This window comes from Pteropus alecto, unplaced genomic scaffold (genome assembly GCF_000325575.1).
Source record: "Pteropus alecto unplaced genomic scaffold, ASM32557v1 scaffold42, whole genome shotgun sequence".
Lineage (NCBI taxonomy): Eukaryota > Metazoa > Chordata > Mammalia > Chiroptera > Pteropodidae > Pteropus > Pteropus alecto.
This window is the reverse complement of record NW_006434825.1, coordinates 696621-723757: the sequence shown is the minus strand read 5'-3', so window position 1 is coordinate 723757 and position 27137 is coordinate 696621. Positions and strand designations below refer to the sequence as shown.

Below are 27137 nucleotides of genomic sequence, written 5' to 3'. Positions count from 1 at the left end.
GTTTCTTCTTTAATTAAACAAAACAAAACAAAATCTTTATTTTGGAAAATTTGAAAACATATGCTGACAACAGAGAAGGGTGAAATGAACCCCTGTGTACCTGTCACCAGCTACAGCAGTTACCGACTCTCGGCCATTCTGGTCACATGGCTATCCCTGTCCACTCCCTTCTCCCCCAGCCACCGAATTATCTGGAAGCAAATTCCTGACATATTATCAGTTCATTGAGAATTTAGTACATATCTCAAAAAATAAGGTATCTTTAAAAAAATATGTATATGTATAAATGCAATACCATTCTCATGCCTAATAAACTACAATAATTCCTTGATATCAGATGTTCTGTCAATATTCACATTTTCCCAGTTGTCTCATAAATGATTTTTGTTGATTTGTTCAAAAAAGAACCCAAACATGGTCTGTATACTGTGTTTGCTTACATGTCCTTAGGGGTTTTTTAAATGTCTTTTTGAATCAGGTCATCTGTCCTATGGAATTTTCCACATTCCCAGGTCTGCTAATTGCTTCCTCATGGTGTCATCGAACACGTTCCTCTGTGCCCTGTATTCCTGTGCATCCTGTGACTTTCTAGTTAGTTCTAGACCTGTGCTGTCCAATACAACAGCCACCAGCCACAAGCCACTGAGCATCTGAAAGGTGACTGGTTCAAATTGAAATGTGCTGCAAGTATAAAATACACGCTGGATTTTGAAGACAATGAAAATAAGAATATAAAATATGTCGCTAATAATTTTTACATTGATCGCATATTGAAATGCTAATATGTTGAGTATAGCGGGTTAAATAAAACATATCCTTTCTAGACGGCACTATGCACTGCCTTTCGCCTCACCCCAGGAGCTCTCCCACCTGGAGTGGTGTCTCTCTGGATGTCATTCATGAGCAGGTTCAGGTGCTGGTTGCCTAACCCATCCATTTTTTCAGCTTTTTCGCTAATATTTTAGTCATCATCAACCATTATCAGATCCATTATTTCATCAAGGGTGCAAAGTGAAGATATTTTAAATTTACCTTTCCATCTTCATTTCTTAGATGGGATTATTCTAAAAAGCGTTTCACTTAATCAGCTACTTGCTGGTTCTGATGCTCAGTAGATATAGGAAAGGCGGGGGAAAAAGCTTCATTCTTTCCCTTTACCAAGTTTTAATGAGCTAATTTTGTAGGATCTTCCAAAGGATTATTTTTAATTTTTTTACTCAGTATGAATTCATAGATTTAAATTTATGTGTGATGAGTTTGAATCCAATGCACTCACTCTTCTTTTTGATGTTCTGATTATCCCATCTTTGGCCAGTGGGAGCCTTTTACTCTGATTTTGATTCCTCCCCTAAACTTTTTGTCATTCTCTAAGTCTTTTCCTCTTTTTAGCTGGTCAGAAGATTCCCTTTGTTCTAATTGAAGTCTTCTTAGAGTGGGGCCTGCCTTCATTCATCACTGATCACCAGGCCCAGGATTTGGGGCATCTTGCCAACAGGCTATTCATAGGTGACACCTTTCTCTGTGGCCTTACTGCCAAGGTCCCAGCCAGAGGCTAGAGTGGAGGAGCCAGGCCAGCACTGCTGGCTCAGGCCCCACGCATAGTAGGTGTTCCGGAAATGGCTGTCTGATGAATGAAGGGACTGAAAGCTGATCTCTCACACCACCTGGCTGGACTGGGTTCCTCTCTACCCTGGGATTCTCTGGGGAGGCCAGCTCAAAAATAGAGCTGGCCTTTGATTCTCTGCACTGTCAGGACACCTTTCTAGGGCTGAGTGTGCATGGAACGGGGATTAAACCTCCAGGGTCACGCTGAGGGTGCTGCCAGGGGTGTTCCCATCCTCCTGGCCTGGCCGAGTGCAGACCTGTGGGACACAGGCAGTGGGGAAAGCATGGGATCTGGACACTTCCCAGTGTGGAGCCACTCTCCTTTCCAGGCTGATCTGTCCCACAGTGGGTGTAGACATAGCTTGAGTCGGCTGGCCCCTGAATCAGTAGCTTGACTCCTTCCGGGTGTGAAATTTTAAAATTCCAGCTCTCAGAACCTCCGGCTTGGTTTTCACCCCACAGACTTGCAGCCCTTGTCCTGTTGTCTTTGCTCCAACAATATTTGCTCTGCTCCCCTGAGCCCTGGCTGCACATTCTTTTCTCCGTGTCCCAGCAATCATGGGCTAAAGGATGGCTTTGTAATTTGGCCCCAAAATGGACTACAGGGCTTTTGTTCTGATTGCTGCTGCTAGTTTAAAAAGCAAAACAAAACAAACAACAACAAAATGCTGCCAGCTTTGTTGATGTCCAGAGAATACTCGTCCCCAAAATAATGTGTTTGTTTACAGAGAATGACTTCATATATTTACTCTATAAGAGGCTAGAATCCGGTGACACGCCTGATCTATTTGAGGGGTGGATTTGTGTCTGGATCTGTTGCAAGGATGGCAGGTGTTCCAGCCCCTGCAGTTGGGGGGCGGGGTGGGCAGGGGGAGAGTGACCAAGAAAGCTTCCCCTTTGCGGAGCATGTGACCACCCTCAGGATCAGGGTGAGAGAAGTGTCCAGAAATGGCATGAGGAGTGGGGAAGGGGCAGCCCAGCTCAACCTTAAGAATAGGGCTGACCCTGGGGGTCAGGAGTGTGGTTCTGGAATGAGACCACCTAGGTTTCCACCCACGTGGCTGGCCACTTGTCTGTGACATTGGACAGGTAGTCAATCTCACTGAGTCTTCATTTCTTCATTCACAAAGCGGGGATATTGTGGGGAGTAAATGGGAAAGCCCACGTAGAGCCTTTAGCATAGCCCCTGGTACATGGTGGGCACGCCGAAAAGGGGAGCACTAGCACAGCGGTTAATCGTGTGGGCTCTGGAGCCTGAGTGCCCAGGAATGAGTTCTGGATCCACCACTTTTAAACTAACTGTGCGGGTTAGTTTCTAAATTTCTCTGTGCCTCACTCTCCTCATCTGTAAAATGGACATAACAATATTTCCTACTTCCCAGGGTTGTGAAGATTAAGTGGCTTAATAAATATGAAATAATGCCTGACACATATATGTGCTGGGTCAGTGCATTATCACGCTCTGTCAGATAAGGCCACTGTGGACCTAGAATGGAGCCCTTTGCCCTAGTGACAGAAATGCAGTGAACAAGTAACCAGAGCATCATCATTGAGGACCAGGCACTGTCTGGGCGTGGCAGTCGTGGAAGGAGGTCATAACCTTCCCTTCCAAGAGCTGGAGCCAGAGACTACCCACGGCCAGTTCCTGGCAGAGCTGGGTAGCCCTAGAGCCCTCAGCCTTTTCCCTATGCCTCCTCCCAACTGGACCGAAGCCTGACTCTAGCAGAGAAACGTACTGGCCACTGGCCTTTATTCTGTGCTAGGATATGCCAAGGAACCTGACCAGGATTTTAGGATTGACCGGGCAGGGGAGGCTGAATCTTTTTAACCTGTGCTTGGAAGCCTCAAAGTGACACAACCGAACAGAGCCCTTGGCCTCCTGATTCTTGTCTTTGAACCTTCGGGGTACCTCCTGCTTTAAAATGTGGAAGTCAGTCTCGATTGTGTGGTACCCATATGTGTGGGATCAGGGCCTGGGCACGTCTGGTCCTGGCTTTGAGGGCCGGCAGGCAGGCACCACTGGGCTACTGTTTCAAGAGAACACACCGTCGATTTACTGTTGAGTGCTTGGGAGTGCGGGGCCAGGAGTGGGTATGATGAGAGGCATATTTCATCATTCTGAGAGAGGCCTGATAGCTATCAGGAAATCAGTTGTGGGCCTGGTTGGCAGGGGCTCTGGAGCCATCCCTAGCTTTACTTACTCTTAGCAAATCTGTCCCCCGAAGCAGGTGCTATTCCAGGTACTGGAGGTTTGCTCTGTCTGGCTGGGCCTGTTTGCCCCTGGGTCCATTTCTCTCTCGCCTTTCTTCTGCTCCACCGGGTATGGGGGAGGGGAGGAAGGTGGGTGACCCCTGCAGGCTGTGTGTCCCAGTTGCCCCTGTTTCTGGTTCAGTCACTGAGAGGAACCAGTGGGAGGCTAGAGGATTTCTCTCACCCTGTCTGTGTCCAGAAGTCTCTCTGAGAGCAGCTGCCACTCCTCCACAGCTCCAGCTCCCCCTGGACAGCCTCATGGTTCTGTCTCCTGGGCTTTGGTACCTCTGCCCCCTTCCTTTGTCCCTCCAGTCTGGGATGGTGGAAGCTTCCTGCTGGTGCTGACCTCTGGGTTGCCTCATTGTCCCCGTTTTGCTTCTTAGCTCTTCCATCTCTGTGTACCCATTTCCCTGCATTAAAGCCCTCAGTTCAAACACTCAAGGTCTCCTGGTTAGATCCTGTCCGATGTAGCCCCAGCTTCTGCATGATTTCTAGTCCCGTCACTTGACCTCAGGTCTAGGCCATAAGTTCTTTTTCTCTTTTAAGTTTTCCGTGCACAGAGACCCACTCCCCCAGCTGCCATCTTGGCCCCTTTCTCATTCCTGGTTCCCCTGGGTACTTGCTGAAGAATCGAATCCCACTTTCCTCTGCTTTGAGCCTGGGTTTTCCTCCCCACCGTCTTCCCAGTAGGGTCTTGGTCATTTGCGATGGCTTTCTCTTCCTGAAGCACCACACTCTGGCTCACCGCTTGCCTTTTGCAGGCATATGCTCTTACTGGGCTCGGCATCTCTCTCCAGAGCCCCTTCCTGGACACTCTAACATCTGTCCCTTTCTCTAGGCCAGCTTTACCTCAGGACCCAGCTTAGATGTCCCCACTGGAGGAAGCCACCCCTGCTCCCCCAGCCTGGGTGTCTCATGGCCAGATACCCTACGCTCAATCTGGGTTCATGGCCCCTTGGTGGCTGGAATTGGGTCTGTCTGTGCATCACTGAGTCCAGGGACCTGGAGATAGATACCAGAGCACCTAGGTGTCTGTCCTAGAGAAATTCTCCCTCGTGCACCTAGAGGCATGCCCAAGGACATATAAGGGAGCAGAGTGAACAACTAGAAACAGCATCCAAGTTCATCAGTGAAGGAGTAGGTCAATACATTCTAATACAGTTGTCGTGCGGAATATGACGCAGCAATGAAAAAGAATGAGGTAAACCTAAAATTCATTTTTGTAGAAAGATGGCCAAGACGTTATTGTTTGAGACCCGTTGTTACACAAAAATATAAATCAGAATGGATTTTTTTTACATGTACATTAATGCCTAGGAGAATGACTCCAAGGAAACATCCCAAACTGGCAAAAGGGATTGTTACTCTGGAGGTAACTAGTGGGGATTGAATCCAGGTGAAGGGGACTCTCTTGCTTTTGCTCTTCGTATTTCTGTATTGTTCGAGTTTTAATGACAAAAAATAACACCAAGCTGTGTTAACTGCAAAATCACAAACTAAATAATGGGCTATCAAGGGAAAGAAAACCCCACATGTAAGCCAGTGTGTCCTATGAATCTCTCCTTGGAACACTAGAAAGGCTGGAAATGTTTTTTCCAGAAGAAACGCGAAGCCGTGGCAACTCTCTTAGAAACTTGTCGGAAAGGATCCCATCCTTTGGGAATGCCATTTTTGGAGTTAGATATTCTCTGGAGGCTTGGAAGATAGAGCCATGGCACAAAGTTGGCAGTGACTTAAAATATCTATTTTCAATGTTGACCTCCTGCCACAACAATGGGAACCTTTTGTAGTTCTTGGATTTTCTAGGAAAATAGACACCAGTGGATTTGTGGAATTTCTTTGCAGGCAATGTAAAAAGGAGTTCCTTTGAGTGACCCCCATCCCATCCACTGAGGTGTGTGTGTGTGTGTGTGTGTGTGTGTGTGTGTGTGGTGCAGGAGAGAGCAGATTCACTGTTCTTTGGCTTAAGTCAATGGGATGCTATTTCCCAAATCACCTTTGGACCCCCTCTACTAAAGTCTATGGATTATCTCATTCCTCCATTTCCTATTTGGCTCTCTTTTTGGGAAAAGATAGCTGAGCACAGAAAATCTGTCACAATTTTGAAAGCTTTACCCACCATCTGCTAAGGGGTCGGCTCACCTGGCCCACTGGTTGTCCTCTGGGTCTTGTTGATATCATGGAGTTGGGAAGTGGAGAGAGGTGTCAGGGTCATGAATAAAAACAATAGCTTTCTCATGTTGGATGGAATACAGGAAACCTGGACCTGTTTGGGAAAGACACCGAAGAGGCTTTCTGCTGAAGTCTCTGGAGGGACCAGGCTGGGCTGCACCCTCCAGAGCAGCAGTAAATGAGGGAAGTGGCATGTTCTGAGCTCTGCCCATGTACTAGGCATTGTGTTGGGCTCCCGGCTCACATGACTAAATTTATTTCTCAACCAGCCCTGTGCGGTAGGTGTTGGCATCCAACCTTATGCATGAGCCAGCTAGGCTCAAACCAGTTAAGTAACTGTCTGTCTGCTTCCTGTGTTCTGTGTCTGTTAATATTGATTTAAAAATATATAACAAAACCCCTGTGGTTACTGGATTCTTCACTAAACTAAATCTGCTTCTATTGGAGAGCAGAGCCAGGGTCCCAGAGAGAGTCCTAGCCCCCTGCCCCTTAACTCGAATCTCATACAGCACAGGAAGTGGTTTCCCTGGTCTGCTTTCCACTCAGTCACACCCTCTCTGGGCTTCCCAGCACCCCCGGGGTAGTCAGGGGAAGAGCATTGCATGTAAAGGACTTTGACTTTGAAACCTACAGACCTGGCTTCAGTCCTGTGTCTTCTACTCCTGTCTCTGTGACCTTGGACCATCATTTAACTTCTCTGAGCCTCAGTTTCCTCATCTGTAAAGTGGAGTTGCTACAAGGCTCAGACATTAGACTAAATCTTAGGAGATTGCCAGCATTTGTTCACTTTTAACCTCGAAAATGGCAATTTTTTGGCTCTACCAAATCTGCGCACCATGAGGATGCCTTCGTGAGGTGCTGGGACTGCGAGGCTCTCGTCTCTTCCCCTCGAGCCCGTGGTGTTGCGGGCTCTGCCATCCTGGACTGTGATGAATGGGAAGTGAGTTCTGAAATCACTGCCTTGGGATGAAGAGGGAGCATTGAAATTGTACTTCCTTGCAAGGTCCCGTCTGCACTAAAGGGGGCCTTTTAACCGAGGCCATCATATGCCGGATGTGTGGCGGGGGCTGCAGGGATGCGGCTGTGGTGCTGACGCAGATGTTTCTGTGTGGCCAAGCAGAGTTGTTTCAAACAGTGTCATGGGGTGACAGGCACAGCCCAGAGGGGTGGGAGGCCTTGGGAGGCTGTGCTCGGTGGCGGGGATCTAATGTTTGTGTTTCAGCTGCTCCTGAGTTGAGAAGCAGTATAGTGGGTGGCCGAGAGCCCAGTCTGGAGTCCAGCTGGCCAAGTTGAACCCCAGGTCTCCCTCTTGCCAGATACAGGATGGTGGACTAAGTGCCTGCAAGTGAGAGATTCAAATAGCTCTGCCAGTGTGCTGTGTGACCTTGGACAGGTCACTTAACCTTTCTGAGCCTCATTCATTCCTCTGTAAAATGTAGGTAGGAAGTGGGAAATTAGATTTATGAGCAGGAGTGTGAGGATGAAATCAGATGCTGCTTCTGGAAGGGCTCGCCCAGTGCCTAGCCTGCTGTAGGGGCAGCTGTAGTGAATTTGTGGTTTTACTGGGAGGGACCCCCTTAGTGTCACATCCTGCTCTCTCCATTTGAGCAGTGGTGGCCATGTGTCGAAAAAAGTCCCCACTGGGCTCTTATCTGATGTGTCTTGCCCTGGAGATTTTTACAACACAGAAACAGGAATATACTTTAGAAAGGATTTAATTTGGGGGCAAATTAATTGTTGAGGAGCGGGAAGAGGGCTTTTAAACCAGAAAACTAATTGCTTTGGAAGGCTTCTCTGTCAATTTTCTGTTCCCCGTGACTGTGGACCGCAGGACCTTGTCAGCCCCTGAGGCCTTGCAGCAAGCCTTCTTGAGTGGCCTCTGCATCATTGCTTACTGAGCGGATGGTACTGCACAGTTGCCATGGTAGCAGCAGGATGTGGTTCCTATGGTGATGGTCGGCAATGGCAGGAAGACAGCAGAGGTTTCAGTTATCTGGTGGCTCTGCATTTGCCGCCCCCCTTAACAGCACAAGGCGAGCTGCTCTCACTGCCTCTCTGCTCTGTAAAATGGTGACTACTGAGGTCGCTGCCTCCCCAAAATGCCACTGCTGCTGCTTAGAAGTACTGGGCTCTGCAGGGGCAGTTCTGGTTCCAGAAGAGGGAAGAGCCTGAGCATCTCTAGGGGCACCTCAGCTGGGGAGGGGGCTTTAGGTGGCCTCAAATCTATCAGATGGGGTCTGTGGGGAGCTTCCCTCAAAAACCCCTCCCGCTGGCTCCCTGGAGTGAATTTTTTTTCTCGTCCAAAGCCGCCTTATTTGTAGGCAGATGCAGGATGATGGACTAATGAGAGGAACCAAATGGTTTTTAAAACTCCTTTTATACCTTGCATCCAGATTTCAAAATGGCCACAGTTTGGGGGGCGGTCACTTGGGTTTTCAAGCATGTGATATTTTTCTTCACTTGGGGATTGCTGGAGATCAGGGGAAGGAAGAAAGTATTCTGAATGTACCTTTTCCTTTTTCCTTTTTGGCATCTGTAATCTTACAGATCGAATTTCTCTGTAGATAAGGAGCCATGATACAGTGAAATGCAGCATAAAGAATGATATTTCTTTTTTATCTAGAAATGAGGAAGGGAAAGTGTATAAGCAGAATTCAGGGGGCACTGTCACAATTTAAGAGCAAATTTGAAATTTAGGAGCTAAGAGTGGGTGTACATGGGGCTGCTGGCTGGTTTCAGTGTTGGGCAACGCCGTCCATAAATTGTACATTTACACTTAATTAAGGCTGCCCAAGAGAAAGGAAATGTCAAGTATCTGCCTCTAGTTGAAATCCTGTCAATCCAGTGTGGCAACACGATTTGCTCATGCTGGTCAGGCACTTCCATTGGTGGCCGATGACATCACTGTGTTTCCTGGAGTGTGATTGGTGGATTGGACACTGCCGTCAGAGCCATATGCCAGGTGGCCATACCTGGATTGAAACAGGAGGGGCTGAAGAGTCCTCTGGATGCTTAGTGCTGGTGCCTCGAGTGCAGGACACTCAGAGCTCCTGAAGTGCCTATCCCAGGGACGGCGGGTCAGTGGCAAGGCCCAGGGCAGCGTGGACCTTTTTTGTACCTGAAGCAGCCAGAGGTCGGAGGAGTGCCTTCTAGCAGAGCCCAGGGGCACCTGGTCTCTAGATTTCTGTGGAGAGGAATGCACTTCAAATGAAGACTGATTCTCTGAGAGACTTTTCCTTTTTGAATTTTGAGAATAAAAAGAAAGAAAGAAAGAGAGAGAGAGAGAGAGAGAAAAGAAAGAAAGAAAGAAAGAAAGAAAGAAAGAAAGAAAGAAAGAAAGAAAGAAAGAAAGAAAGAAAGAAAGAAAGAAAGAAAGAAAGACACAATTTAGGAGACATACATGATCAGTAAGATTCATGTTTGTCTACATATAGTCATCAAGGTGACTTTCAGATGAGCCAACAAACAAACAAAGCAATAAAGACTCATATAAAAAGCCCACATTTCTACCACCCAGAATTGACCATGGTTAATATTTTGTCCTCTTTGCTTTGCTTTCGTAAGTAAAAGGAATAAAACATTATTGGAGAAGTTATAATTACCTTGACAGTCACTGCTAGTTCATCACCTGCTTCCAGGTACCCTTTATAATAAATTTGGTGTGGATCTTGCCATTTAGATTTTAAATAGTTTTATACATACGCATAACATCTTAAACACTATGTAGCATTCATTGCTTGGTGTATATTTCTGTGTGCTTACAACTTGACTTTTCTGCTCTGTGTTGTATGCTCCTGTGTTTGAGATCTGCCTCTGTTGGTTCTTACAGATCTAGTTCATTTTTTTTCACTGCTACAGAGTAACTCTGTATTTGCCCTCATGTTGCATAAAGTTGGTAGCCCCAGATGGGAGATAGATTCACCCCATCTTATAGATGGGGATCTGGAGCCCATGGTCAATCACCTGCAAGGTGGACTTTGTCACCACCCTACCCTGCCCTCAATTTGGTTGAACTCCAAAGGCAGGATGTCCCTCATGGTACCTCAAGCCTGCCTGGTCCCCAGCTAAGCAGCTGACTAATCCAATCTGATGAATCCATGTTCCCGAGTCACCCAGCTCAGCCATGTTTGCCTAATTTAGGTCACTGCCAACTCCCCACCCCCTAAAGGGCATTGTGGCCTAGAATGCTGTGTGAAAGTGAAACGTGATAACAGCGCTTTTGTTCGGAGAGTGCTATGCCCATTTCCCTGACCACCCTCAGCTCCTGGAGGGAGCCCCTGGGAAGAAGATTGTAAAAGCAGCTTTGGGAGCACCCCAAGGTGTCTCCTGAGCCAAGCCATATTCAGGTAACCCTCTGCTTTCTCTTAGGCACTGCTTCCTCACCCCCAGAGCCTGGGCGTGAGGCTGACCTCATCTCTCGGCTCTCTCCCAGTGTCGGGGCCTCTGGAACCAAACGTGAGCCCCTTGCACAGACAGAAACTTGCTGCTACTAGTTACTGAGTCACCGGTCTTTTTGCCAGGTGTGTGTGTGTGTACATGTGGCAGTACATGAGCGTCTACCGTGGGGTAGATTTAGTTTTCTGTCCCATTAACTGTGGTTTCACTGTGTCAGTGACTCCTTGGAGATCACTGGCCTGTGACCTGAAGGGTTATCACAAAACCGAATGGACACCTGAAAGACCAGACCCTTTAAATGCCACCACCCCTTGCTTGTAAGTGAAGTCAGTTTTGGAGTCAGACATAACTTGATTCTTTGAGTCGATCAGCAGTATTTATTGAGCCTCCCGCGTTGCCTGCTCTGGGGACTGCGTGGCAAATGAAACAGAGACGGTGTCTGTCATGCTAGACTCTGCAGCTTAGTGGGAGAGCGAGGGTAAACACACTGTCGTCAGAGCTCCTTCATCAGCCTAACCTGCCAGTCCCAGCTGAGTGACCTGGATAAGTTAACTAAATCATCTGGAAAGCATAGTCACAATACTGCTAGCTGCACAGCATTATTAGAAAGTCTTGGCAAATCACCGTGTTCTTTGTCGTGTCGGGAGAGCATCGGCTGTGACTACAGCCCTCATTTATAGAGGTGGAAGTTGGGGCCAAAGAGGTGAAGTGATCTGCCCATAGTGGCACAGCAGCTCGCAAGCCCAGCTCTGTGTGGCAGCCCGGCCCAGCTCAGAGCCACAGGCAACTCTGCCCCTGACTCTCCTCATCAGTGACAGCGCCTTCTGTGTTCTGCAGGGAGTGGTTTTATTTATTTACTTATTTTTATCGTGGTCAGATAAACCTGACATAAAGTTTACCATTTTAACCATTTTCAAGTGAACTGTTCAGTGGCATTAAGCACTTTCATGTTGTGCAGCCATCACCACCATCTGTCTCCAGAATGATTCCATCTTCCCAGGCTGAAACTCTGTCCCCATTAAGCACTAACTCCCCATTCCCCCTCCCCCAGCTCCTAGCGCCCACTTTCTAGCTCTGTGAATCTGGTTACTCTTGGTCCCTCATCTAAGTGGAATCATACAGTATTTGTCTTTTTGCAACCAGCTTATTTTACTTAGCATAATGTCCTCAGGGTTCATCCATGTGGTAGCATGTGTCAGAATTTCCTTTCTTTCTGAGACTGAATAATAATCATGTGTGTGTGTGTGTGTGTGTGTGTGCGTGTGTGTACCACATGTTGTTTATTGTTACTCTTGGTCCCTCATCTAAGTGGAATCATACAGTATTTGTCTTTTTGCAACCAGCTTATTTTACTTAGCATAATGTCCTCAGGGTTCATCCATGTGGTAGCATGTGTCAGAATTTCCTTTCTTTCTGAGACTGAATAATAATTGTGTGTGTGTGTGTGTGTGTGTGTGCGCGTGTGTGTACCACATGTTGTTTATCCATTCACCATCAGTGGGCATTTGGGTCTTTTCCACCTTTGGCTGTTGTGAATAGTACTGCTATGACCGTTATGTACAAATATCTGTTTGAGCTCTTGCTTTCAACTTTCAGTGCATTCGAGTTTATCCCTAGGGGCAGGGAGCATTTTCAGGGAACAAAAAGAAGGCACCTAACTTCCAGGAGTTCTTATCGTTGGGTCCATAGATAGAATTCAGAGGATCTTTGAACTTGGATGTGAAAAAAAAAAAAAAAGGCATCTTTATGGTCACTGACCTATAACTGCAATGTAGCATTTTCTTCAGTGATGACTCTAGGAAATACTGCAATGGTATTAGCAGTGCCTGTGACTCAGTCACCAATGGAAGTCACAGACGTGTTCATAGCCCATTCCTGTCGTAGATATCTCGGAATATCATTACGTTCGTCATGACTCCAAAGTTAGGGTAGTTATCAAACCTACTGCTAGATTTTGCTATTAATGCAGTACAGAAGTTACCTTTTGCTCTATCACAGATTTTAAGAATATTTCTGTATGGTCAGTTTCCTTTGTGATCCTATGAATTTATTTTATATATTTAAAAAAATTACTCTAAGGAGGGGTCCAGATTCTTCAACAGACAGCCGATGGCTCAAAGGCACAAAAAAGGTTGGGAAGACCACGTCATCTTTCCCCTACCCTTGGGGTGCACGCAGGCTTCCTGGTCTCCTGGAGGAGACCCTCCCTGGAGGGCCCAGTGCAGGAAGCAGCTGCCACAGCAGGTTCCATCATCACCTCCAGGCGGCTTTGGGGAGGAGAACCAATTTCTTCTGGGGGATGGTCGGGGTCCCGGGCCTTCGCTGCTTTTCAGCCTCTCCTCACCCCCAAAGGAAAGGAGATTAATTTCACTTCTTAAATATCAGGAATCTTCTCTGTTTCTGGGATGGCTTTGGACATGTTTTGAGTCCTTCTGGGCTCCCACGAGTGTGCACACGGGCCGTGAGCTTTGCAGTTTTGGGGCTGGTTTCACTGAAGGAGGCGGCAGGTAGAGTCACGCTGCAGCTTAGATAACACGAGGCCAGACGGGTCTGAACCCGAAGAGGAATATGTTTCTGTGGTTTTTTCGCCCACTTCGAGAAATTCTCCACTTTCTAGCTCATTTGCCCAAAGTGGGACAAGGAGGTGGGTGCCAGGGAACAAGGTGGCAAAGAGCTGGGTGGGGTAAGCCAGGCTGAGTTGTTTGAGAAACTTGGCTCCATAGCTAGCATGTCCAAATATTTATCTTCATCATCACATAATAATAGTTTTTTGCTCGTCTAGAGAAAATGTTACTTTTCCGAGCTCAGCTATTACTCAGCTCAATGTGAATAATAATAATAATAATAATAATAATAGTTTCATGGACTGCTAAAGAAAATGGATAGATAACTGAAAAAGCAAGAATAGTAAAATGTTCTTTGTAGATTCTAAATGGTGAGTGTACAGGACCCACTGTCAGATCATTTTAACTTTTTCTTCTTTTTATTGACATACCACTTATGTACAAAGGCACACACCAAAATGAACAGATTCATGAATTATCACATCTCATGCCTGTGACCCAGGCCGTCGATCAGAACATGGCTTGCATCCTCAGAAACCAGCCTCAGGCCCCTTTTCATAACCACCTTCTTCCTCTTCTCCAGAGTTCACTTTCCTCACCACTGTATGTCCGTAGTGTAGTTTTTCTTAGGTTTCAGCCTTATGGAGAGCCGATCAGACAGTGTATATTCCTTCATGTCTGGTTTCTTTATTATGGCTCAATATTACGTTTGTGAGATGTGTCCATATTTTGTGTGCAGCTGAAGGTTATTCATTTTCATTGCTAGATAATATTTTATCTTAATATACCATTGTTCTGACAGTGAACATTTAGATTGTATCCATTCTTTGGTTTCTGTGAATATTGCTAGGTTTCTGTGAATAACTGTTGTCTGCACCTCCTGGGGGAATATGTTGATGAAATGCTGTTGGCTTATAGTTAGGAAGAGGTTGGTAGTCTCAGCGTGTGTGTAGATTCAGCTTTTGTGGATAATGCCAGACATTTTTCCAAAGTGGCTGTACCTGCTTACAGTCCCAGGAGCAGTATATGAGATTTCCGGTTCCTTCATGTCCATGCCAATATTCGTATTGTCAATCTTTTTAAATTTTAGTCATTTTGGTGCATGTATAGCAGTATTCATTTTTTTCGTTAGAATATTCTTATAATAAAATTTGGGAAAAATATCACATGTAACGACTTTATAGAAAATTGGTATTTTTAAGGAAAATGGTTGAAATTGACACTTGTTTGGCCTTGGAGTGAAGACACACCTTTTCACTGTGGATAGCTCCGAGTCCTGCCCTACGTCTGTGACCTTGTGGCTCTCCTTCCACCATGGGCCCCATGCCGACCAGTCCTGGATAAAGTTTAAGAAGTCAGATATAAACACAGGCTGAGGCCCTGAGTGGGCTTGGCGTACCTGGGTGCTGTGCTCATGCATCAAGTTATCCTGACTCAGAATTGGGGCTCAGAGCTGGTTTCTGGCCTAGAGGAAGTCCTGATACCTCCTGCTGCTTCCCAGGGAGATGTGGTTTTGAGTCAGCATGGGAAATTAAAATAGTTCATTGACTTTTTGCTAATTCTAGTTGACTACATACCTATTGCTGGTATCTTCCTGGTCGTGGCTTCCTGCTCATCAGGGCCTCCCTCTCTGACTTAGCACAAAGGATGCCCAAGTCTTGAGCTTTTTCTTTAGGTTGGCCACTGCTTAGCTGAGTTCTTCCAATGTAGATGGTGTCCCTAATTCATGCCCCCCCCTCACCGTTCCTTTCACTCCTCTCACTCAACAAATATTTATCGGACATGTACTTTTATGTCAGGTACTCACCCATTATCCCTCCCTCTCTCTCCTTTCCTTCTATCTGTTCGCCCGTCCATACATCCATCCATCCATCCATGCATGCATCCACCTAGCACTTACTGATCACCCACTGTAAATCAGGCCTTGGACTAGACACAGCTAAATGAACTGTAGTCCTTGCCTTTGAGGTCTTCCCAATATCCTATTGGGGAAGAGAAATGTGTAAGTAGATATTCATAATTCAGAGTGACATTTATGGTGGAGTAAGTAAGAGAGGGAGGGAGGTAAGGTTAGGAGAATCAAGAAAAGCTTCGTGGAGGTCATGATGTTGAAGCTGCATCTTAAAGATGTCTTGGGACAGTCCAGGAGGGAGGATAATGGGATAGAGTGGGCAGCTGGTTTCCCTGATGGACGGAGACACAAAGGTGAGCAGTGCCTGGGATACTCATTGAACCTCAAATCACCAAGTGTGGGTGGTGGAGTGTGGAGTAAGGTGGGAGGTACGGCTCTGGAGGGATCACTAGAGCAGATTATGTGCGGAGACACAAAGGTGAGCAGTGCCTGGGATACTCAGTGAACCTCAAATCACCGAGTGTGGAGTAAGTTGGGAGATACGGCTCTGGAGGGATCACTAGAGCAGATTATGTTGGGTCTGTGGGCCTTCCCAGGAGTATGGACCATGAAGCTGTGGGACACTGGGATGTCTTTTATACAGGGTGTGGTGGACAGACTAATGGTCCCCCAAAGGTGCCACGTCCCAATCCTCAGAACCTGTGAATATGTAACCTTGTAACCTGTCAAGGCAGAAGGGACTCAGCAGATATAGTTGAGTTAAGGATCTTGAGATTGGAATGTGACCTCGAGTTATCCACGTAGGTGCCATGTAGTTTACCGGGGTCCTTATAAGAGAAAGAGGGGCGGGGGGCGGAAGATACGGTCAGAGAAGACATGAGGACAAAAGTAGAGGTGAGAGCGATGTTGTTGCCACCTTTGAAGGTAGAGGAAGCGTCCTTATAAGAGAAAGAGGGGCGGGGGGCGGAAGAGACGGTCAGAGAAGACATGAGGACAGAAGTAGAGGTGAGAGCGATGTTGTTGAAGGTAGAGGAAGTGCACAAGACACGGAACGCAGGAGGCCTCTAGAAGCTGGAAAAGGCATGGGAACAGACTCTCCTGGAGCCTCCAGAAGGAGCCAGCCCTGCTGACATCTTGATTTGGGCCCGCAGAGACCCATTTTGGACCTCTGACCTCCAGCACTGAAAGAGGATAAATTTCTGTGGTTTTAAGCCATTAAGTTGTGGTCATTTGTTACAGCAACCATAGGAAACTGAAACACTCACTAAGTGTGGAGTCATCTGAAAATCTTTGTCCCAGGATCTGAGAAAGGGTGGAGAAGGGTGAGACTTTTTGGCCAAGGACGGTAACACCATCACCATTACCTGAAAACCTTCTTAGAGAGTGTCTTCCAATTAGTCAGCTATAAGTGGTTTTCTTTGTAGATAAATTGTTGTTACAGTTAAGGCCAGGGAAACTCACCAATCCTGATCCATTCATACCTCACGGGTTATGACGTTTGAACCTTTCTACTAGGTAATTCTGATAGTACATCATCCCAGGCAAATACAATGTGATAGGGCCCCACTCTGGGGGAAAAGTCCCAGGGAGAGTGGTGGATCCCTCAGGGACCTCGACGGATTCCCCGTTACTCATTCCTGCCGTCTGTGGAGCTGGAAGGTGGGGTGTTTAGTGAGTATCACTGTAACCTGTACTTTTCTAAAGTCAAACAGATTTCTCCTGGTGGGAGTATTCATCTTTTGTAGGATCTGTGCAGCCCGTCTGACTCAGCGACTCAACCCAGCACCCTCTGCAGCTGACACTCTTGACAATTCAGTTGAATCTCCTGCCTCCTGCTCACAAAAGCCTGCTTCATTATTCAGCTTCCCTCCCTCTCTCCCTCCCTCCCTTGAAGCTGAGCGGAGCCTTTCCCGCCCCCCTCCCACGTCTCTCCCTTAGCCGGGGGCCCGTGTGACTGCTACCTCCAAGACTTCTGTGTCACCGGGAAGTGGAAATATCACTGAGTGATGGAACCGTGCTCCTCCTCCAGACACTATTCACAGTGGCATCATAAGTGGCATTGAGTGCTGGCACTGTGCTGTCCCCTATACACATTATCTTATTTGATCATAACAACCCTTGCATTAAAAATATTTATCTAATACCCCAGGGTTAATAATTGGAAAAGCTAAACCTAGCATCCAGCACATTTACCCACTCACTGCCCACTTCCCTTCAGCTGCCGAACTTAGGACATTAGCCACTGGCTGATAATGTGAGCTCATTCTAATATTGCCTGAGATGGTCACTATCCTTGGTTGAATGGTGTCCCCCTCCAAAAGATATGTTCGAGTCCTAACATCCAGTACCTGGGAACATGACCATATTTAGAAATAGAGTCTTGATAGATGTAAGCAAGCCCAGATCCACTGTCCGACCTTTGCTTGGAGAACTGGGTTCATTGGGTTCAAGAGTCATTCCCTTTGCTTCCAAGTTACAGTTCACTTTTAAGAGGTCAAACCATGTGCCATGGCTTTTCCCAGACTGGCTGATTCAAACCATGCCACAGCCAGGAAAGAAAAAAAAAAACATCATTGACTAAGAAACATTCACTTCTGTTGCAAATGACTAGTTGGGGCTAGTTGTTGATTATCTCACCTCTGTTGCCATTTGTATTTAGGAATGGCTCATGAATTTGCTTACGTGGGTCTGGTTTGTCCTCTAAAATGAAATGATTGCACTGCAAATAGTTCTAAAACCATATCATGATTTAATAGCTTCCATTTTATGGAGCTCTGACTGTCTATCAGGCACTGAATTAGATGCTTTACTAGCATTTTCTGTAGTTTTCACAATAATATAGTGGGCTCCATTTTGCAGATGAGGAAACAGGCCAAGGACAACTAAGGAAGTTAGGCGCCCGAGGTCCCACAGCTCCTTCATGTGCGAGCTGGCTTTCGGGCTGCAGTCTTTGGACTCCAGAGTCTAGTCTTCCCTGCTTGTCTTCATGCTAACTACAAATAACTTCACAATTAGATAGTGGAGAAAAACAAATACAGAGTTCATGTTTAGATATTTGGTAGAAGAGTGTGTGTGCGCATACACGTGTGCATGCACACTTATGCAGGAGGCCTATGCATGTATATAATTGTCTTCAAGAACATTGACCATCACTAATTTTGAAAAATTTCCTAAACAACCTCTCCCACCAGGCCGATAAATTGAGCCCAACAGATAAACCATGGGGCTCATTCATAGTCTCATCAAGTACCTTCTAAATCTCAGAGACAGCTCTGCGCGTCCCTAGGGATTGGGGCTGGCTGTCCTCAGCTCTGTCCTGCAGGCCTCAGGAGGCTCCCTCTGCTTGTCCAGTAGCTAAGTCAGGAGACGCATCCCAGGGCCAGAGGAAGTGGGAGGTGGAGCTATGGGACTCCATGCCTTGCAGTGGTTCAGTGGGACCCAGGCCTTTCTTCCACCAGCCCCCTATAGGATGGTGGAGGTGTGGCATCCAGTATGGGTCTTTCTGCCCTTTTCCCATCATGTAGTCAATGCCTGGCTGGTCTCTCAATGATTAACCATGTGACTGACCTTGAGCGACCACATTGCCTCCCAGACCAGCTGCATAGGCAGTGTGGCCATCGCTTACACATGGTGTGACCTGGGCCGCCTCCTCGAACACTTCCTGTGCTACACCTGGAGGCCGTTGCCCTGACTGGTCCCTCGGATTGGGCTGTCTCTGCTCAGGTATTCATAGTGCCCACTCCCTTCCTTCTTTTTTATCTTTACTCATCAGTAACTTGATCAGGTTTCCTTGGCTGTCTCATCTACAGTATTGACGTCCCCCCCCAATGTTTTTCTCTTATTCCCTGCCTTATTTTCTCTCCTGAGCAGTTATACCATAATCTAACAGACTATGTATTTCTTATTTATTTTGTTGATTGTCTCTTCCTGTAAAAAGGCAGGGATTTTTGTTTGTTTTCTGTTCCCCTCTACTGTATCCCCAGCATTTAGAACAGGGCCTGCCTGATATATACGCATGCTGGATAAATACTTTTTGAGTGAGTGAGCAAATGAATAAATGAATCACTTGAGCTTCGCAGAGCCTCACTTTGCTTATTGTAAAGTCGGCCTGCTAAGTGTGTAGTAGAGACTCACTAAATGATGGCTTCAGTTATTATTTATGTCAACGTTGTATACTTTCTCTGAAAATCAAGGGGCTGCATCTAAAGGTTACCCAGAGTACGAACAGGGGCTGAGTCAGTGCAGGGCAGAGGGAAGCACTCATCTGAAAGAGGCAGTAGGTAGACCCTGTCCTGTTCCCTCCCTGCCCGTCCCCTTTGAGCATCCTCTGGGCAGCCAGGGGGCCTCAGATGGGGAAGGGTCCTGGAGATTAGTGTTTTCTTTTTCCTACTGTCTGATTCTGGACAGGGCAGGAGAGGGGCCCTTGGGAGCCCTGCTCACACCTCCACTGCCACCCTGTGTCGGGTCCATGTGTTTCCACCAGGGTGGACCTGGGGTGCTTGTCTCTGTTGGGGTTCATACTCCTGAGCACGTCATGGGCAGCCTGTGGTCAGGTTGCGTCTCATGGCCAGGACTTTCAGGAATGTACCCTTTTGACCACACAAGCGAGGCCACTCATTCCCAATTCATGCCCAGTCGTAGTGAACTCTGAACTCTTTAAAGACGTGTGAACCTCGCATGGTGCCCTCGGTAAGGATTTGTTCCCCTAAATCTCATTCACTCCCCTTGCTTTTTGAGTTCATTAACTATTTGCATTACTTTTGCACATTGTTTAGATTCTTTGTGCATTTTATTTTTAATTGGGGCATGTGCTTTTGAAAAGTAGTTGTAAGAGTTTCATTTTTAATATAGAAAATTTATTTATTTTTCATATTATATATGTAGTGATTGTTACCTCTTCTCACTTCCTTTTTTCCTCCAGCCTCTTAATTTTTTGTGGAGTATATATTGATATATAGAAGTTTTATATTTTTCTGTGGTCAGATCTGAGGGTCTTAATTAGTGGCTTCTTGATGCAATGTTTTAATGGTTTAAAAAGTGCTTCTGAATTTCAAGATCAAACATTCCCCATTGTTTGTTTTTTTTTAGCATATAGCTGTAAAATTAATCTAGAATTAATTTTTGGTATAAGGGGAGAGGTGGGGCATAATGCTGTTCTTTCCCTTCAGATAGTTTACTAATTGTCTAATGTTCTTCACTGAATATGCTTACTTTTCCCACTGCTTTAAAATATCACTATTACCATTTACTGAAATTTTCCAGTATATGCTAAAGTCTCTTTTAGGCTTTCTGTTAGTTACTATTGACTTACTATGCTTGCTTCATCACCATGCTGTTTTGTTATTCTAGATTCACAATGTTTTAAAGTTGAGCCCCTTCATTTTAAAGATGAAGGAACCGAGGCACAGAGAGGTGAAGTAACTTGCCCAGAGTCACACAACTAGATGGGGCCTCTACATCTCACGCATATAATTTCCAGCATATTTGACCTTCTCAGAGTACCATGCTTGGCATATAAAAGCCCTTAATCTATTAATAATAAAACAATTATTTCTATGGATGTCACTGCCTTTTTGTAAGGTACCTCCTCATGTCCTTGAACTTTCAAGATATTCCCAGTGGCAGATATTTAACTCTGTTGCCCACCTCCCCATCCACCTAATAAATTATTGAGATCGCCTCAAACTCTCAAAGAGCTGATAAGCTGTTACAAGAATAAAAAGTTATACACTTGAACATTCCCATGAGCCACAAGGACTCTTGGTCAATTCATGTGTCCTGGAGAAAATTGCCCACTCTAATGTCAAGATAAATGCATCTTGGATCTTCCCCCAGAGCATTGTGCCACCCAAGAGCCTCGGGAACCTCAGTGATGAGGGACCTCGTGTCTGCAGTGTCCTGTAGTGCGCACGTCTGAGTCAGCATGCCCTCAGCTGCAATATAAGTGCTTAAGTGGGGACTCGGAGCACCCCTCACCCAAAGGTCTGCAGAGCAGCCATGACTATCCAATGTAAAGATTAATTTCCCTGTAAAAACTTTGAAATCAGATAAGTGTCAATTACTTTAAGATTACCTGAAGAGAGACCAGGTTGCCATGAAAGCTAAAACCTGGTTCCTTGAACATATTTGGAGGGTGACAACCAAAGGCACTTAGAAGTGCTCCCCATCCTTACTGCTGAAATCGGAAATCGCCATCTCATGTCATGCACCTGGGCAGAGGTGTGTTTACTCTGCCCACCTGGAATCTTGAATGTGGGGAGGTAAACCCAGATTGTATTCATATTAACTGTCAGGTTGAAACCATCTTTCATCGTGCTCTGGAGGAACCTGTGCTTGATGGTTCCTTGATTTGGAAATAGGTTGTCTTGATTTGGAACTACGTCAAGAGGGAACCTTCAGCTGAAGGGAGAGGTGTGTGATCTGAGACGTGGTCAGTCACAAGTGTGGTTGTTGGGCTTCTAGTAACCTCAGCTTAGAACCGAAATGAGGAGAACAAGGATAAAGCTTAGCCCCTCTTCCCCAGAATGCTACATTTGCATTGGGGAATTAGGACAAACACCAGGAAACAATCAGGGGAAAAGATGGAAGAGAACAAGTGTTTTTGCATGACAGATGTATTTCATTGGGGTGGGACTATCTGGACCACTGTGTTGAGAAAGATTCTGTGGCTGGATTTGAGAGCAGGAAAAAGGGCTGAAATCTATTTTCATGAGGAGGAGAGGGGCAGTGATTTCTCTTAAGATATAGGAATCTATAGGAAATATAGGCTATAGTATCTACAGAGACACAAAATAAAACTGGGCGAAAAAGACATTTTACAAAGGGGAGGAGCTAGACAATGAAGCGTAGATAAAAGTTATTTATTTTCATTTATTTATATGGTTAAGAAATATGAATGTAAAATATTCATTATAGAAAAAGAAAATCATCAAGAATTCTGCTATCCAGAACAATAAATCTGTTATTTGTGGCTCTTTTTCCTAGTTTTTATCTAAATCCCCTCTACATTTTAACATTTTTCCAAATACGTAAAATTTTATATCTAGTTTTTTAACAGCTTTTGCTATTTATTCATTTTTCCATGCCTTAAAGTAAGATTTTTGAAAAATATAAGCCCAAGGGCACACCTCAGTGCCTTTTTTCACCAGTCATTAACTCTGGGAATTATAAATAGATCTCCAAGATTATATTATTCCCATGTAGTTCATCTTTTTTGTGTGATAGAATACGCATAGTGTAAAAGTTACCATATCAACCATTTTTAAGTGTACAGTTCAGTAGCGTTCAGTATAATCATTGATGTGCAGCCAGTCTCTAGAACTTTATAGTTCATTTTAAACGAAGTCCTGGAGCCAACTCTATGGCAGTCACCTGATTCATGACAGTTAGATGAAGTGGAATAGAATTTAAGACAGGAAATCAGGGGAGAAGCAGCATGAGTAGAGACCTAGAAGTAGGCATGACCCCCCCAACCACCCACACCCTGCCTGGTATATCTCACTTTATAGATGATGAAACTGAGGCATAGATAGTTGTTGCTTTTGGGAGGTAAAAGTTGTTGAAACATACATCCAGAAATGTTCACAGATACTGTACAACTCAGTGAATTTTTGCCAACACGTGTAGCCAGCACCCAAATCAAGAAACAGAATATAAACGACCAGCCCTCCTGCCCCGACGTCATGCCCCACCATCCCCTGAGTAACTGCTCTCCTGATTTCTTTTTTCATCCAGTTGTCTTGCCTGTCTCTGAGCGTCACATAGGTACGGTCTTTCAGTATGTACGATTTTGTCTGGTGCCTTTTGTAGACATATCGTTTACATGACTTTGCATAGAACTTGCTGGAGACCTCGGAGCCAGTCAGAGGCAGAAGCAGGATGCAGACTCGGGTCTGTCTATCTGCTCCTGTCCTGCCTTTCAGGGGGCACATGGCCTGGGGTGTAGGGCAATCCTGGTAAATAAAGGTGGCTAGAAATGGCAAGATCAGGGAGTTCATGAATATTTAGCAGAGGAATTAGGCACAGGCGTTCCAAAAGCCACTTCTGTTGAGCCAGTGAAATGATCTGCAGTGTTCTGACAGGGAGATATTGGGGTAGTGGGAGATGCCTGGAGGGAATACAGAGCCAAGGTCAGCCAAAGCAGTGAGTTTGAGGATTCACGGAGTAAGGATTCACAGTCTTGAGCAGGCAGGAGCATAGGGTATCTGTCAGGGTGGATGTGAGAAAGAGCCCCAGTATTCTGGATAGCACAGTAACCGTGATAATTGACATGTACCAGGGGCTTGCCGCATACTGGACTCTGTGCCCAGCACATTGCACATCTCATTGCATCCCTGCCACAAACCTGTGAGGTAGGTACTACCGTTGAACCCATTTTTACATAAGAAAACTGAGGCTCAGCGGTTGAAATGACTTGCCCTAGATTGGGTATCTAGAAGGAGGAGAGGTGGGATTGAGCAGTCTCATTCTCAGAACTTCACCCATAATCACCATGCTCTGTGGACTCCCTTGGAAACTATAAAGACATCCATGAAGTCGGGAGCTAGCGATGGGGTCTCCTGCTGCCTGGAGCCTGAGTAGTATAAACACAGAGAAGAGGCTGTATCTGACTACAAGGGATTGTTGGAACAAAGTGGAAAACGATTGAAACCGGTTTCATCATCATTAGCGATTGTGCTGTGGGTTAGCTGGAGTTTTTTCAGTAGATTTGCTTGAGGCTGGCATGGATCCCCATATTCTTACTTCATAAGCTGAGTAAGTTGATAATTGCAATTTAAGAAGAGCCTGGTTTCGGTAAGAAGTTGATTCGATTACCATTTTATAAGAGTTTTTTGGTCTGGTCTTGATCCTGTGGATTTCTCTTGGTTTCAGTAATTTCTGGGTGCTGATCTATCCCTTGCCATTTAAGCCAAGTCACACTGATGTTCAGTGCACCCAAAAGAATGTGTAAGAATAGCCTCGTTCCAAGAAAATAGAAAAAGGCATTAAGGTGGAAATAGCATATGACATCTCGTTGGAGACATCTCGGGCAATGATATGATTATGTGATTTTATTTTTTCACAGGCAAGTTGATTCCTTCTAAGGTTATTAATTTTATCTGTATCCAGTGGAAATTGTGTTCATTTAAGATTAAAATAAAAGTAATGCTGTCCATCTGTTTTTGGAAACCTTCATCTATTAAAGCTGATAAAATCAGTCTATTCACAAGTTCATCATGGGTCAGAACAACAGTATTTATATTCACACACACAGGAAATTCGATTAGATAACTCAGAGGAAGGACACACACTGATGGGACGTGATTACCCTGAATACAGGCAGCCCAGATTCCCTAGTCCTTTTGAATGTCATATTAGCTGGGGATATCCCTTTTGTGACGCAGAATCTTGCAGCAAAACAATTGGGTGTAGCCGCCTGGGAGAGAGAAATGCTTGCAGCCGGGATTTTCCAAGCAGGCCTCTTGATTGCACATAAAAACGTTTTGGGAATGTTTCCATAAGCCCAGCAGTCGGAGGGTTTGTGCAGAATGGCGAAAGGCTTCTAACCAGGGTGGCCCTGGGGGTTGATAATGATTGGCGGGGGCAGCTGCAAAGTGTCTGGCTGTCCTAGGGGGCCTGACACAAATGTTTGCGGGGCCCATAGTGATGGAGGAAAATGAGGGCCATTTTGGAAGCACGGGCTGCAAAATTACCGTTTTCAGCTGGGCATGAAAGGCATGCGCATAATGAAATTCCTTTTCTGCTCAAGAATCCTGTAATGGTTCCCCATTGCTTTTAGGAAACACTTGTAATTCTTGACTTGGCTTCAGGGCTAGGTATGATTCTACGTGGACCTGCCTCTCCCACCTCTTCATGCACCATCTGGCTACAGCCAGAAAGTCCATTTCCTTTGCTCGCCAGTCACCTTCTGATTACTTCAGATCACACACCGTCCTTTTTGCAAAGACCAGTCTTCTCTCCTGTCTTCACTTACCCGCTCCTAATTCCCTTCCAGTTTTCAGCTTCAGTGTCACCTCCAAAGGAGACCTGTTGTGGTCCTCCCTGATGCCCTCTCCACCCCAGATAGATAGGATAGCAATTCTCTTTGTGGGCTTTATAGCATGAACACAATTTACATGAAATAATGATTTGTCCATTGGTGGTTTTGTGTCCCTATATGCTAGGTCTCCAGCTCCTAGTTCACAACTCCAAGTACCATGCCTAAGTACCATGCCTAGCGTTTACTAGGGACCCACTAAATCATTGGTGAATGAATGATGGAAATAAATGTTTGCAGTGAATGAGGCTGACTGTAGTTATCTGATTTGCAGAATAATCTTAGCTACCTTGAAAGGTCCCTTTGAGTGCTACTTCTTGGTGAATTTGTCAGATGTACAGCATAATCAACTAAATGGAGAAACAAACCAAGGGCCAAAAGCAGTTGGTTGCTGTGGCAGCTTAGTGCATACATTGACCTTGGGATCTGGTCAGAACACTCAAGTTTAATGAATTCACTGACTGTTTTTAGTCCTGCCTATTGAAGATCTCAGGCCCATGAATGCCTTTGACCATGCTATTCGCTTGCTAACCCTGGCTGAGAGGCAGACAGCTGTTTCTTTGAAGCCATGTAAATGTTCCTTATTTCCAGTGTTATTTTGATTTTTTTCAAGCTACATACTTGTCAGGCTTTGGGCTCATTTGTTTTATGTGCTGAACTCTTCTGTTAAATCTTATTGATCAAAGAAAATAAAACCCAATTCTATACTTGATATATATATATATTTTTTCTTATGAAAAATGATGCCTTAAGAAAAGTGTCAAGTTCCCCTTCCTCTACCACCAGTCCCATTCCTACCCCACATCCCATCCTTCCAGTCTTTTTGCTATATATTTATATTCAAACAGATGGTTCTATAGAAAGAAGATATGTATATAATTTTGTATGAGTTTGTTTAAATATAAAAGGAGTCATGTAGTATGTATCTTTCTGCAGTTTACCTTTTCACTTAATAAGACTTTTCAGAGATGTATCCATGTTAGTTCAGTAGAACCATATAAATTATGCTACAATGACTCACTCCCCTAACTTTAAAGACTTATTTCATAGATTGGCTAGACACTGACATCCACCTATCCACTCCCTCTGCAAGTCATGCCGGCTGGTGCACAGGCTGGTGCACAGGCTGCTCCAGGAAACCCCTGCACTGTTCTTCGGCCGGTGGTGTTGTGTGTTACCAAGAGCCAGTTGTGTTTGCTCCCAAGCCTGATTATGCTGGTTACGCTGCAGTTACACAGTTTACTTGAAGATTACATCAACTTATTAAATATGAATGTGAAAAAGTGGTTCTTTTTATGAAAACCAAATGGAATGTTTAGGAAAGTCTCGGTACCACTAAAAAACAATAGCTGTTCTAAGTGAAAGAACTAAAAAAGTAGGAAAAGCCATAATGATCAGATAGCTTTGCGAAGGTCTTTAGAGAAAATTGTCAGTTGCATGTAGCTTGGGATTTATGTGAGGAAGACAGAGAGGACTTCGTGGCTGGGGGAGGGCAGGGGCATCTTCAAGGAAAAGGCTTTGGCCTGACCATGAAAGATGGAGAGCAAATACACATTTTACATGTTTTCAGTAAAAATAACATGTCTATTTCATTTTGTGATGATTGACTTATTTTTTGGGTTCATCACCCAACCTGGTTCTAATAGCTATAGATATAGCTCATTCTGTTGTTACTACATCGAATTCCGTAAAACAGCCCTTTCTCCAATCCCACCCCTGTTGATGGACGTGAAGGTCATGCCTCAGTTTTCACTCTTAAACATAGCCCAGGAGCAAAGAGCCTTATCTGAGATTTCTGTGCACAGTTCAGGTAGATGCTGAAATGCAGATTTGCTGGTGTGGGCATACTTTATTTTAAAGGAGGCTGGCGTTGGTTGCTTTTGAAGTTGAAGACTTCCAGGCTCGGAGTTCCGAAAACACAGGAATTGTCTTTCACCTGTGGATGAGGGTTACAGTAGGGGCAAGATATTAAATGTGCAGATATTCACCCATTTTTTTCGAGGCCCACTTGTGTTCCAGGGACCATGTAGGCACTGGGGGTTAGGAGAGTCCCAGCATGGGGTTCCTGGTCTTGAAAAGCAGGAAAAATTATTCTGTATTTGGAAGAGCAGACTGCACAAGTGTGGTTTTCTGGGCCTTAGTCTGAGGATGATATTCTCCATCTGTATTAGTTTTCTTGGGGTGCCATAACAAAATACCATAGACCGGGTGGCTTAAACAGCAGACATTTATTTCTCACAGTTCTGGAGGCTGGAAGTCCAAG

General features: G+C 45.3%; 1 protein-coding gene across 3 annotated transcripts in view; it reads left to right on the top strand.

Annotated features, from left to right (window-relative positions):
* CMIP (c-Maf inducing protein) overlaps positions 1–27137 on the top strand; it is a 233515-nt gene that overhangs the window by 56297 nt on the left and 150081 nt on the right. The window contains exon 1 of one of the 3 annotated variants that reach the window (XM_025045328.1): positions 18453–18561. The exons of 1 other annotated variant lie outside the window; for it this stretch is intronic. Coding sequence is in view for 1 of the 2 variants with exons in the window: in XM_025045327.1 (XP_024901095.1) it covers positions 19516–19527 (12 nt within the window). In the remaining variant the exon portion in view is untranslated. Of the gene's footprint in view, positions 1–18452; positions 18562–19455; positions 19528–27137 lie in introns of those variants that run through there. One more of the 3 variants, XM_025045327.1, reaches the window with a different exon arrangement.